Source organism: Pelmatolapia mariae, linkage group LG18 (genome assembly GCF_036321145.2).
Source record: "Pelmatolapia mariae isolate MD_Pm_ZW linkage group LG18, Pm_UMD_F_2, whole genome shotgun sequence".
NCBI lineage: Eukaryota > Metazoa > Chordata > Actinopteri > Cichliformes > Cichlidae > Pelmatolapia > Pelmatolapia mariae.
The window spans coordinates 14,781,622-14,795,226 of NC_086243.1; the positions used below are offsets into that span (position 1 = coordinate 14,781,622).

Consider the following 13,605-nt stretch of genomic DNA (forward strand, 5'->3'; position numbering starts at 1 on the left):
CTACAACTAGGGTATGCAGAAGAGCATCTCCTAAAGTACAACTCATCCAACTCTGGAGCAGATGGGCGACAGCAGCAGAAGACCACACTGAGTGTCACTTGTGTCAGCTAAGAATAGAAAACTGCAGTTACAGGTCACATGGGCTCAACAAAGTTTGACATTCGACGAGGAAGTTCACTGTACGCAATGAGCTCCACAGTCAGCACATTTAAAACCAATAGAGCACCTCTGACATGTGGTGGAACGGGAGATTCACATCATGGATGTACAGCCGACAAACCTGCAGTAACTATGTGATGCTGTCGTGTCAACATGGCCCAAAATCTCAGAGGAAGGTTTCCAGCACCTCGTTGAAAAAGTTGGTAAAACCCAGAATTAACCTAATAAAGTGGCTTTTAAGAGTGTATATAAAAAAAATAACAGGAACAGTGCACTTTTAAATCCAGCACGTGTACAACATGCCAATAAGTCAAATCAGTCCTTTAAAATAATATTATTGTGGACAGTCCAGACAAACACTGAGCATATTTGCAGAAGTCTCACTAATAACCATTTAAAAACTTGCACAGCATTATAACCGTAATTTGAGTAACTGGCTGTTTACTTGTTAAGCAGCCTGTAACAGCCAACTGTGTCACTAACCTGGGTTCAGCACACTATTCATGTATGATTGCATTTATCAAAAACATAAAAAAGACAAGAAAAAAAATAAATAAAGACAAGCCAGGTTTGCAAGAATTGTTTTTAAAATTCATTACAAGAATATTGATTATATTTTTGGTTTGCACTGAAATTGAAAATACAATGTTTAGGTGTCTTCTACACTAATACGATTTGGTTTAACAGGCATCAGAGTCACTCAGCCCGACACACATCCACTCATTCTCACACATGAACGTAATACAAAGCAGCACATTAAACAGAAACAACAGCACAACACGCACACAGACACACACATCAACTTCACTGACCTCTGTGGGGACTACAGCAAACACATTCAAACGCACACACTCACTACTGTCGGGGTGTAATTGATCGCAGGTGCTGAGATTTGATAGAAAAATAAACAGTGTCTGAAAACACCATACTTCATATACTGGTCATATACACTATACATTACATGATAAGATACAATACAGCTGTTACACAGAATGCTTAAAAGCACTTCAGCGTGCTGCCAGGGCTGGTTCATGAACAGAAGATAAATACTAACAGCGAGTTTCTCTAAATCACAATGATTCTCACACTACACCGTCTCCTGCATCATATTAGTTCATCGGGGTCTCTGTGGCATAATCCACCTTTAATTTCAGACTATAAAAGAAGAATCTATTACCCCATCTGAAGGGCCTTAGAAAACACTTCCTGCGTGCTTGTTTGTCTCGCGAGGCTCGACGTTACCTCTGCCAGGTAACCGTTAAACACATCAAAAGCTGAATGCTGGTTGCCATGCCACTTTCAGCAGATCTGCTGTGTATGCTCTGCCCAAATGATAGAAAAATACTCAGTGTGTTTCCGAACAGCTAAATTTGTGGTTCACCTGAGCTAAAAGACTCAGCCAGTTCCAAAAATTCAGTGATTGTGATGGCGAGATGCAGTACACTGGAGATGGGACAGCTGTCTGATCTTATTATTTAACCCTGCAAGTCACTCAGGCTTCATTTTCCCAGTGACTAGCTAGCTGTCTGGCAGAAAACGCTTCATCATTAAAATCATCTTTTCTTGAGGTAAGCAAGAGCACAATCGCTTCTCTAAATCCAATAACACGAGCCCCACGAAGCTTCAATGCACCGGCACTAAGATGTTACAGAGTATTAGAAACATTTGTTACTTTGCTGATACGCAGCTGTTCGAGCAGCAAACTGAGCCCTTCTATGGTCAACTTAATGAATACAGTACATTATTACTGCTGTGCAACCTGAGCCAACGGGACCGAGTGTGATCACGAGCACGGTCGATTTGTCTCATTGTCAGTAACCAGTCGATGTCAAGTAGAGGAGGCCTCAGTTGTCCTTAGCCAGGTAACCCATGTGTGCATTAGTGAGGAAGTCGCAGGTGGGGATGCTGCTGACAGCCTGGTGGATGTTCATGGCTGTGATCTCTCTTGGTGCCCTGCAAACACAAACGCAACCAAGAAATGACTTCAAGAGGAACAGAAACACCACCCTGAGGTATCTTTAAGTTTGGGACAGCCCTCGGTTTATGGCGTTTAGTGAGCATGCAGACATGTTTTCGTTTTAAAATGTATCGTCCTCTGGTAAAAGGTAACTCACAGTTTTGTTTTTTAACCCTCTCAGGCTCAAATTAAGTTTTAGTTACAGAAAAAAATCTGATATTTGGGGAAAATTATCAAAAAAAAAAAACACCCATAAAATATGTACAGGTCCTTCTCAAAAAATTAGCATATTGTGATAAAGTTCATTATTTCTTGTAATTTACTGATAAACATTAGACTTTCATATATTTTAGATTCATTACACACAACTGAAGTAGTTCAAGCCTTTCATTGTTTTAATATTGATGATTTTGGCATACATAACTCATGAAAACCCAAAATTCCTGTCTCAAAAAATTAGCATATCATGAAAAGGTTCTCTAAACGAGCTATTAACCTAACCATCTGAATCAGCGAATTAACTCTAAACACCTGCAAAAGGTTCCTGAGGCTTTTAAAAACTCCCAGCCTGGTTCATTACTCAAAACCGCAATCATGGGTAAGACTGCCGACCTGACTGCTGTCCAGAAGGCCATCATTGACACCCTCAAGCAAGAGGGTAAGACACAGAAAGAAATCCTGAACGAATACGCTGTTCCCAGAGTGCTGTATCAAGGCACCTCAGTGGGAAGTCTGTGGGAAGGAAAAAGTGTGGCAGAAAACGCTGCACAACGAGAAGAGGTGACCGGACCCTGAGGAAGATTGTGGAGAAGAACCGATTCCAGACCTTGGGGGACCTGCAGAAGAAGTGGACTGAGTCTGGAGTAGAAACATCCAGAGCCACCGTGTACAGGCGTGTGCAGGAAATGGGCTACAGGTGCCGCATTCCCCAGGTCAAGCCACTTTTGAACCAGAAACAGCGGCAGAAGCGCCTGACCTGGGCTACAGAGAAGCAGCACTGGACTGTTGCTCAGTGGTCCAAAGTACTTTTTTCGGATGAAAGCAACTTTTGCATGTCATTCGGAAATCAAGGTGCCAGAGTCTGGAGGAAGACTGGGGAGAGGGAAATGCCAAAATGCCTGAAGTCCAGTGTCAAGTACCCACAGTCAGTGATGGTCTGGGGTGCCATGTCAGCTGCCGGTGTTGGTCCACTGTGTTTTATCAAGGGCAGGGTCAATGCAGCTAGCTATCAGGAGATTTTGGAGCACTTCATGCTTCCATCTGCTGAAAAGCTTTATGGAGATGAAGATTTCATTTTTCAGCACGACCTGGCACCTGCTCACAGTGCTAAAACCACTGGTAAATGGTTTACTGACCATGGTATTACTGTGCTCAATTGGCCTGCCAACTCTCCTGACCTGAACCCCATAGAGAATCTGTGAGATATTGTGAAGAGAAAGTTGACAGACGCAAGACCCAACACTCTGGATGAGCTTAAGGCCGCTATCGAAGCATCCTGGGCCTCCATAACACCTCAGCAGTGCCACAGGCTGATTGCCTCCATGCCACGCCGCACTGAAGCAGTCATTTCTGCAAAAGGATTCCCGACCAAGTATTGAGTGCATAACTGAACATAATTATTTGAAGGTTGACTTTTTTTGTATTAAAAACACTTTTCTTTTATTGGTCGGATGAAATATGCTAATTTTTTGAGACAGGAATTTTGGGTTTTCATGAGTTATGTATGCAAAAATCATCAATATTAAAACAATGAAAGGCTTGAACTACTTCAGTTGTGTGTAATGAATCTAAAATATATGAAAGTCTAATGTTTATCAGTACATTACAGGAAATAATGAACTTTATCACAATATGCTAATTTTTTGAGAAGGACCTGTATGTGGGGTAATCGGGTTGTTAGTGTTTTAACTGTTGCAAATCTGCAACGCCTGCCTTGAGAGGGTTAATGAAAAAACAGAGCATCCATCCACTCTAGCACCATCTAACACACAGTTTTAGCTATTTTTGTGATAAAGTGTGAAAAAAAAGATACAAGCTACCACCAGGACTTTATATTAACATTTGTTTAGAAAACATCAAAAGAAAAAAAGTTTTTTTTTTACTTCACTCTTTGTTTTTTATTTTAACTCAGTAGGCTGCAAAAGGCCCAAATATAAAAAATAAAGTGAAAACTGGAGCTTTAAGGCAGAGGAAAGAGGAAAAAAAAAGGCTGACCTGTTTGGAGGGGATTTGGCGTAGGCCCCAGCCAGCGCTTCTCTCAGGATGTCACTTGCAAACTGTTCTGTAGCCTACAGTGTACAGGCACAAACACACACACACAAAGTGATTCAGGATTCATATTCAGACTGTTTGTCAAGTGTTTCTTGACATTTTTCATGAGTTACTGGTTTGTGTACAGTGACCAACCTTTAGAATCATGGCTTCGATTACTGGAGCGAACACATTCTTCTCCACCTCCACCGGCTGGAAGGTTACCCCGATCTGAAAGAGACAGTGTTCATCTAATAAAAAAGGGGGAAAGTGGTGTGCTCTCCTGTTAGCTGCTAAAAGCTGGAGAGGAATCAGAAATCACTGATTGAATTTTTTCACTTTTTCCACAATTCTTAGGGAAAAAAATAAAACAAAACAAAACCCAGAGAGGGTCCCCACCTGCTGAGCTGCTTCACTGACAAACTGATCGGACAGGCTGGCACCCAGGAAGAATTTGGGCTCCGGGTCAGCCTCCTGCTCCTCCTCTTTGACCTTTAGCTTGTGGCAGGGAGGAGTCACCGTGATGATGTCGACTATTTCGTCATCCGCCTCCTCTGGCTCAGTCTTGAGCAGAGCTTGCATCTGCTCAAGACGCAGCACCAGCTCCTCGCTGCTACTCAGGGTCGACGGGCACTCTGCGGGAACATTCACACGTACCCTTCATTTAACACATCATTTCACAAGCCGCAGCATCAGCAGAAACGCCGACTGCTTCGGTGCATCTCTCAGGTTACAGATTCTTGATGCGCGGCTGTGTGGTTTAAAGCAAAACTGAGACACGTGAAGGAGGGTTTTTGTGAGATCTTTGCTCATTTAAGCAGTTCAACAATGCAACAATTACAAATGAAGACGTTTGTGCAGACAGAGACAAGTAGAACACAAACACCGATTATCATGTTGTTTGCCTCAGTGAGCTAAACGGCCTTGCCACCCATCCTTTAGAGACAAAAAGATGGAATTAATAAGAGCTCCCTGCAAATTAAACAATGCGACTGAACAAAAGCACTGAGGCTGCACACTGGCCGCCCTCGCACACAACTGGTCTGCAGACGCATTACTGGATCCACTGGTAGGTGCAGAAACAGTACACCCACACATGCAACACTGAGGCGAAAATATTGATCCGCTTGGAGCTTTAACAAGACTGAGTGAAACGATCTTCCTGTAGAAGATGTACACCAAGTCCACACAGGCACAAACTCACCAGGCTCATTATCGATTTGAGTGAGAATGTCCTCGATGGACTCGTCATCGTTCTTGGGTTGTGGGGGTTCGGGGTCAGGCGGCGTGTAACCCCTCTGTCGACACCACTGAACCACCTCTCTGGTCTTTGGCGGGGTGAGGGCCTGGAGACGGGGCGAGCGATCCAACACGTCCTGGACGACCCGCTTCACCGCTACGGCTCGCTGAAGCTGCACACAGGCCAAAACCAGAGAGATGATGAGAGAGAATAGAAATCAATCAATCAATCAATCAAAGCTGTACTGGGAAACATCAGCCACAAACAGGTCATGTTGCTGCACACACACAGCTGGGGTTACTAAGAGTTTCGACTGTGTGATGGCACACATATACTTTATATTCCTTATCCTAATAAACATACATACAGGCAGGTGCCCTTTTGGTTCCTTTCAGCCTACTGTATCCAAAAAACGCTTATAAAGCAGTGTGAACAAATGCACTTAGCATGCTTTTTGCTCGATGCTCCGGTGGGATGAGTAATAGACATTGATCGTGTCAGCTCACTGTTCTGACGCCTTAATGAAGCAGTAGGCTAGTGGGAAGTCTAACACAGGGAAGCTTCTTAATCCTTACACTGGGCAAAGAAATGACTTTCTGAGCGTCTTTTGAAATCTGATGTTATTATTTTTTTCTATTGAGGTCTTTCCCACATGTGAACGCAAGTGGCATTAACTTGGCTGCCATTCTGGGCATGTGACACTGTAGGATCAAGTGAATAAGGCACAAGTCAACGCTCCATGAACCATCTGGCAACTACCGGGAGGTGAAGGAAACAATGAGTATTCCCAGCTGGTTCAAATGATGGTTGATGGCAGTTGCAGGGAAAGTGACTGCTAAAACCCCGATCATGCAGGTCTACAGACCTCTGGCAACCACCTGTTGCTAGAATGAAAAGGTGTATTCCCAACCAGCTGGCAAAAACCTCCTTGTGATTGCTTTGGTTGCCAACATATTGTTGAATAGAACATCTACCTTGACGTAGATGTTACTGAGATTCAAACTTGCCAGGGATTTTTAGTAGAGACATCAATGGTATCAATTTGAAACTTCAACATCGCTCTGTTCTCGAGTTATTGCATTCACAAACGTAAGCGTCCATGTTGCCTGCCTGTCTGGCAGGGTGACGGCAATACAGTAGTAAAAACTACAGGCAACTGTGGCAATCTGCTACCTATGAATACATGTTTTCCTAGCAACGGGTGATTATATCACAACCAATATAGCGGACGAATCTTGAGCAACGTGTACAGATGCAGTTCGTTTTCCCCCCGTCCTGATGAACACTGAAATTAAAGTTATGGCTCTCGTTCCTTTCATTTTGCCAGATGGTTCGTCATGCTGGGCCTGGAAGTCCCTTGAAGTGTTACCAGATTGTTGCTGAGGTGGGATGATGTGCATATAGAAGGACTTTCATTTCATTAGCAAACACACAGACTTGCTGTGCAGAAACAGTTTTTCTCCAGCCCGTAGACACCACTTAATCTTTCCCTGTCCTCATACTGTGCAATGATGTGTGATGAGTCCCCTGTCCTCTGTGTAAATTAGTGACCTGTAGATATAAATAACTATGCCTTGGCTTGTCTGGGATCCTTTTTTATAGCCATAAAAAAGAGAACAGACTGTTACGATATGGGTTGGCCTGTATGAGCTACTGATGAAGATATGACAGGAGACAAGAGGCAGCGATATATATGTGACCTAACAGAAAGACATGAGGCAAGCAGAAAGCTCTCTGAGTCGGGATGCTGCATGAAGAGAGATTACACAGGCAACAAAACTGCAGACACTGCAAATTATCACTCACAGACGCCCTCAAGCTGGAACCTGGAGAGCAAACGCTAGTAAGTGAGTGCTGTCACCCCAGATGGGATTAAATGAAACTTTCATCTGAGGAAATGCATACAGAGAAAAGAAAAAAAAAGCCTGCGTTCTTTATTTGAAAGACAGCTTGAAAGCTTTTAAAAACCACAAAAAAAAGAGAGAAAAACCTTAACACATTTGCATAATTTCAAGAAAAAAGACCCTGAATATACTCCAAGCCTCAAAGCTCCAAAAACAAAACATGTAGATCTCTGCTGGTTCATCAGCACTTTGACTCTAATGAGGCTTTCTGATTGAAAGCCCAGATACTGCACTTCTGTGAATTTTAATTTTTATCATCAAAAGCAAACACAAAACAAATGGTCACCTCTGATGCTCTGCGCTTGCCAATATTCCAGGAATAATACTGTTCTGACGACGAGGCACAAAATGGATGTGAGTCTTCGGCTAAAGAAAGAAACAGAAATACACCAGTGTGTCAAATTTTTAGACAGCTTTTCCTTTTTTGATGTAAACTTTTCCTTTACATACATCAAATGAAAGACGAGCTTACTTACTCTTATCTGGCACAATTAGAGGGAATTTCTTCACCACAGCTGTCAGCAGCTGCATCATGGTTTCTATATGCTCAGTGCTGAGGAGAAGACAATCACAGCTGTCAGGTGCCAAGAAGCTTTCATGTATACACACTGTATGTGATTGTAACAGGTCCCTGCCCTTACTTGATGAGGTCGTGCGATGAGTTTTCTGCCCCTTGTTCCTGTTTGACTGTGGCAGCTGCAGAGGCAACGTGGACAGAAGAAGCGGGGGCAGGAGTAGTCACTGGGGGTGATGGACCAGCTGTGACAGCTGTGCCAGCACCTGGCTCCGTCTTCACTGTGGAAGAAAGCAAGTGTTAGAGAAGGCTGCTTTATTAGTATGCATACTATATATTTTAAATTGGGAGATAAAAGAAAATGATGAGATGAGACTACAGGGATGTATCATGACTTGGGATGGGATCTGAGTTTACTAGTTACAGTCTAATGTGCTTCTAAGCAAAATAAATAATTTTATACGCAAAGAAAGTGGAGTTTGGGAGTACAGTGGAAAAGAAGAGGAGAGCAGGTGGAGTGAGGATGGACCCCTCTCACCTTGTACCAGAGGCAGGGCAAGGGAGGGGGAGGCCTGGCTGGCAGGACTTGGGGAGGCTCCAGCTCCAGGTGCTCCAGGGGTGGTGGAAGAGGAGGAGGAGGAAGGAGTACTGGAGACTGGGCCCTTTGACAAGACTACAAACAGAGTAAAACACACAGGAATGGATTGTGGGCCGTTAGGTACACGGGCTTAACGAGTGGATGAAAAAATGAGAGGGTAGGATGGCAGGTCTTTCAGAAGCTGCACTTAGGAAAACTGTGAAATAATGAAAATCTGTTTTCCTGCGTGTTGTAAATAAATCATTCTGCCATCTTTAAACGAAGGAACATAAACTCAGTTTAGAGCGTAAACTAACTGTTCTCACACTGTAAATCATATGAGAAAAAACACATTTTGCATATTTTTTGTATATTTAGCCTCAGAAACTTATTAAAAATAAGTGAGACTCCAACAAAGCAACCTTTGGTTGTGCAGTATCTTGTGTTATCATGGAGGACCCAGTTTATTAATCTAGAATTCACTGCTTTGTTGTGGGTTTATTTCACCTTTCCCCACAGGCATGAAGATGGTCTGCAGTCCGCTGGACCCACTTCCAACTCCCAGCTGCTTGAGCTGGTTGGCAGGAATGGTTAAGACAGTCTGCTGGGAGCTGGAACCTCCAGAATGGATCTTCAGCATACCTTTACAAAACAAAAACATAGGTGCTCTGTTTATTCGAGTAATGCGTTAACATTTAACCCAACAGTTAATGCAGAATCAGGCTTCTTTCTGCCTACCCGAGAGAGCAGCACCAGTTTTTCCTCCAGCGGCTGCCACTCCGCTGACTAACGAAGTTGCAGAAACCAGGGACGTGCCGCTGCTGCTTTTGGGCACACCCACAACAGTACCCACACCTTTGGACATGCTGATGACGGGCATATTGGTGATCCCCTTTGCACCTGTTACTACAGCACCAGCTGAACCTCCAGCAGTCTTTGCGATCGTAGCAGGGTTTCCAGCACCCTTCACCAAGGAGGCCACTGCTGCCTTCGACAGGCTGCTCCCGCCACCAGCGGCACTGGTGTTCTTTGCTGCGTTGATTACTGCTGCTTGATTGGCTGCCATCAGGAGTGAGTGATGCTGAGAAGCAGACTTCCCACCATCGAGGGCCTGCATGGACACACGGAAACACACGTGTCAAGCAGGAAATAAGCAAACACAGACTTTTATGTCCTTTAACATTTCTGATAATGAGCTAACCAAAGTGAGCAAAAGCTCAAGTGTCCAACCTGTTCTCACAATGGATGGCAGACCATGGTTTCATTAAACAACACACTTTTATTTACAAATCCCTTCTTTCAAAATAGCTAATAAAGTGAGGTATAAAAACATATACAGCAGCATTTCACCTTATCTGGAGCTGCACGACAGCGAACGTGTTCATAAATATGAAAAATATCAGAGTCCAAGTCCATTTGCAAAAACACTGTAGTGTATATGTGAGAGAAGATTGCTGTGGCTGTGCCTGGAGGAGAGTTGGTGTATTCTTTTTTCTGCTGATGTTTGTTTTCTAGTGCCACGCAGCTCTCAGAATGAGCTGTGCTGATCAGGTCACTGGTTTTATGGAATCTCAGAAACAAAAGAGTCCATTTTTCCTCACAGAGAGTCCTCAGAAAGAGCAGTTCCCCCTCTTTGGCTTGTTTGTTGGAGCTCCGAGTAAATCTTTTTACGTGTTGCAATTTCTCTGTTTTACGATGCCTAGCTACTGACTCTAAAGATGTAATCATCCTAACTCAGACCGATGCTTATGAATATACACAGCAGCATGCCTACACATGCGAGCCACTGCACTCAGGCTGGATCATTTGTTTTCTGTGTATCTCTACTGCCTTTTTTTTCCCAATTCCACTTATACAAAAATGTGTTATTTCTTGCAAAATCAGGGTGCTTCTAGTATCTATAATACCAGATTTATAGATGAGCATAAAAGCTTTAATTCCCCCATGGATTTTGATTCCATTAGGAAAATTTAATTCCCCCATGGATTTTAATTCCATAGGGGAATTAAATTTTCCTAAATGCTTTTTGAACAGAGCAAGGTTTCCTTTAGAATGCATCAATTATTTCTATTTGCTCTGAATAGCAGAAATACCAGGATCAATATTAACACCCCCCAAAAACTGATCTTTTAATTGAGCCAAAGCACAAACCACAAATGTGCAATGATGTGCTTTAATGCTCAAAGCTTGTAAAAGCAAGTTAAAAATGAGGGCTTTCTTCCAGTTTACACACAATATAAAAACTTAAGCAAGAGTTTAAGCTTCACTTGAGAAAGCATCATGCCAAAAAACAACAAAAAAACCCCAAAAGAAATCAGTTTAGACTTGCAAAAAAGAATTACTGGTGCTCACAAGGCAAGAGATGGAGAAGTATCATCAGTAAATTCAGAGAGCCTCACAGTACAGAACAAGCCTGGCAGAGGTAGGACTCTGGAAACTAGTGAGAGCTGCCAGGACACTAGTGAATGACTTAGCCAAGTCGTGAATTGTGGGACAATCATCAGAACCCTGCACAGGAATGGACTGCGAGTTTGCAGACCAAGAAAAATACTAGAAGCCACCAGTGCTAAACCTCAGTCTCCCAGCAGATAAAGACTATTGTTGGTATAAATTTGAAAATCTTAGGTGTCACCTGCCTCGAATTACTGTGTTTACAAGATTTTCAGAAACCTTGAAGTCAAGATCAACATTTTTCAAACTCGTCAGACTTTTAGCAGATGGATCGATGGTATTAATTTCAAAATCGTATGTTCCCTCGTTCTCGAGTTATCGTGTTCACAAAGATGGTTGTTCATGCCACCCACTCGCCTGCCCACTCCAATGCGTGGGGTTAACTGAAGACCAAGCAGACCACCAAATCTGGAGGATCTTGAGATTCACCAAAGAAGAATGGGCTGGGATTGCTCAGGAGGACGTGAGTTTGAGTTTGAAAGCTAAAACAAGTGACTGCAGGCTATTATCCAGTCACAACTGACCATTAGCATCAGTGGGGCTGAGAATTTGGACCCTGGTAATTTTAAATTTTTTTAATTTTTTTCTGTGCACAAAATAAAATAATGTAAGCATCCAAAAAATAAAACTAGGATGTTAAAAATTCCTTCCAGCTGTGTTAGAAAAATAAATACATTTTCAAAGGGAGGCTAATAATTGTGTCCTCATCTGTACGTGGGTATGAAATCCAGCGTAATTAAAAACAGCATAACTAGCTTGCAAACATAAAAGAAATGCTAACAGCTCTTTGGTTTAATGTGACTCTTACATAGGAACATCTGCCATGCAGAATAAAAGGGATGTAAATAAAAACTGTGAAACTCGCCTGTTGTTGGCTCGCACTGCTGACAGAGCCAGGCGTGGAGCTAGCAGCAGTGATGACTCCACCTGTCATCCTTAACGTGGTGGTGCCCGGCTTGGACAAGTGGCCTGCTCCTGCTGCCGTTACTGTTTTAACTGAGCCGTCAGGCAACTTCACCTGTGCACCCTGGGAGCTGCCCACCACCTGTCAATCAGAGGAAGAGCAATTACCCACTTAAAACATCAGCAGCAGCGGCCCACATGCAGCATGCCGAAGTTGTCAAGGAGGCATGTGAGGTGAAAACTCACAATCAATCAAAAAAAAAAAAATAAATAAAAATTTCAACTCTGACAAACATACACACATAGACTTTTTTCTTTGCATTTCCACAGTAGCCATGTTGACAGTAAATAGTAAGGAATCACTTTTACATTTGTTACCAATGATATTATTGAGTTTTGCACCGTTCAGGAGCAGCACACCAATGTAATACAATAATGTAATTATTGCATTTATAGACTATTTGAAGAAAATGGAAAATGATAATGGAAGCCTTTTTTAATCAGAAAAAAACCCTGTAAAATAACTAACACTACACCAGTCTGACTAAAACTCTGAAGTCAGTTTTCACTTGGGTAAACACTAAGAAATGAAACTGCTATGATAGTGTTATATAAAGTGAGACTGATTAAAATGCATGAGGGGATTTGTCCACCTCCAGCTCAGCAGCACATGGGAGAATCAGGTGCTTGCATCAGCAGCACCCTGGACAGGTCCTTCACTGTTGTAGCTCATTTAAATTGTGAGTGAACCAATGGAAAACTAGCTACACTCATATGTACTGTTTGAGTGCCATCTTTGAATAATATTTTTTTGTTTTCCAATCTGTGTTTCAGAGTTAAGATGTAATACCAGATTTAATAACCATGGACATCCATTAAAACATGGATGTGGCTTCCCAGTTGGAAAAATTAAGCCAGTGAGGAAGTACATTCAACCTGCATTTTATCTAAAAGCCACCAGATGGCGATAGCTGTGGTTGCAGAAACACCTCTGGAGCTATAGAAGTCTATGGGACAGCCTTCTGTCTTGACCTCTAACCACTTTCTTGATGTGTTTATGGACTCAGTTACTCAGTTTTGTTTATAATGAATAAAAAAGTCTTGGTCAAACTATGTTTTGAAAAAGAGCATTATTCTTTTTAGGTATGTTCATTGGCTTATGACTTCAATTGGACCTGCCCCTCCTCATCACTTTATTTTTTTAAACCAAGATGAAACTAAGTGAAAATGCTGATCTTGTTTCTTCCAAACAAAACTTCAAAAACCAGAGGATGACCACTTGGTAGCTGCATCCACCGTTTATACTGTTTCTTGTTGGATCTGTGTTGGATCTATGTCTGGAGATGTTATATAAACTTTAACTTAAAATTAAGATGTCGCAAAACCTTAAACAGAAAAAGTCTGTGTCAAGCACAAATTATTTTTTCTCTTAAGCAACTTAAAATCAGACTTATTTAACAGTAGGATAATAACCACATATGTCATTGGTGATTGATTAAAGGGGGAGACACGATCTGTAAAGATGGTCCCTGTTGGTATTTAAGAAAAATTGTAAAAAGCGTGATTACATTTTTATTTAGTTCATTTTCAAAAATATAAAATATAATTTAAATAAATATAAATTTTCAAAACACAGCCAACGCAGACACA

General features: G+C 42.2%; 1 protein-coding gene across 4 annotated transcripts in view; it reads right to left on the reverse strand.

The window, feature by feature from the left end:
• Nucleotides 1-738: 738 nt before the first annotated feature.
• The window catches only part of yeats2 (YEATS domain containing 2), a 30,560-nt gene continuing 17,693 nt past the window's right edge, over nt 739-13,605 (reverse strand). For 3 of the 4 annotated variants that reach the window (XM_063462042.1, XM_063462044.1, XM_063462041.1), the window contains 12 exons: nt 11,918-12,097; nt 9,340-9,712; nt 9,109-9,243; nt 8,563-8,697; nt 8,152-8,305; nt 7,987-8,063; nt 7,797-7,876; nt 5,571-5,778; nt 4,766-5,001; nt 4,523-4,597; nt 4,331-4,404; nt 739-2,112 (listed from right to left, as the gene is read on the reverse strand). In XM_063462042.1, coding sequence (XP_063318112.1) covers nt 2,004-2,112; nt 4,331-4,404; nt 4,523-4,597; nt 4,766-5,001; nt 5,571-5,778; nt 7,797-7,876; nt 7,987-8,063; nt 8,152-8,305; nt 8,563-8,697; nt 9,109-9,243; nt 9,340-9,712; nt 11,918-12,097 — 1,836 coding nt within the window. In that variant the 3' untranslated portion in view covers nt 739-2,003. The remainder of the gene's footprint in view (nt 2,113-4,330; nt 4,405-4,522; nt 4,598-4,765; nt 5,002-5,570; nt 5,779-7,796; nt 7,877-7,986; nt 8,064-8,151; nt 8,306-8,562; nt 8,698-9,108; nt 9,244-9,339; nt 9,713-11,917; nt 12,098-13,605) is intronic. The other variant, XM_063462043.1, reaches the window with a different exon arrangement.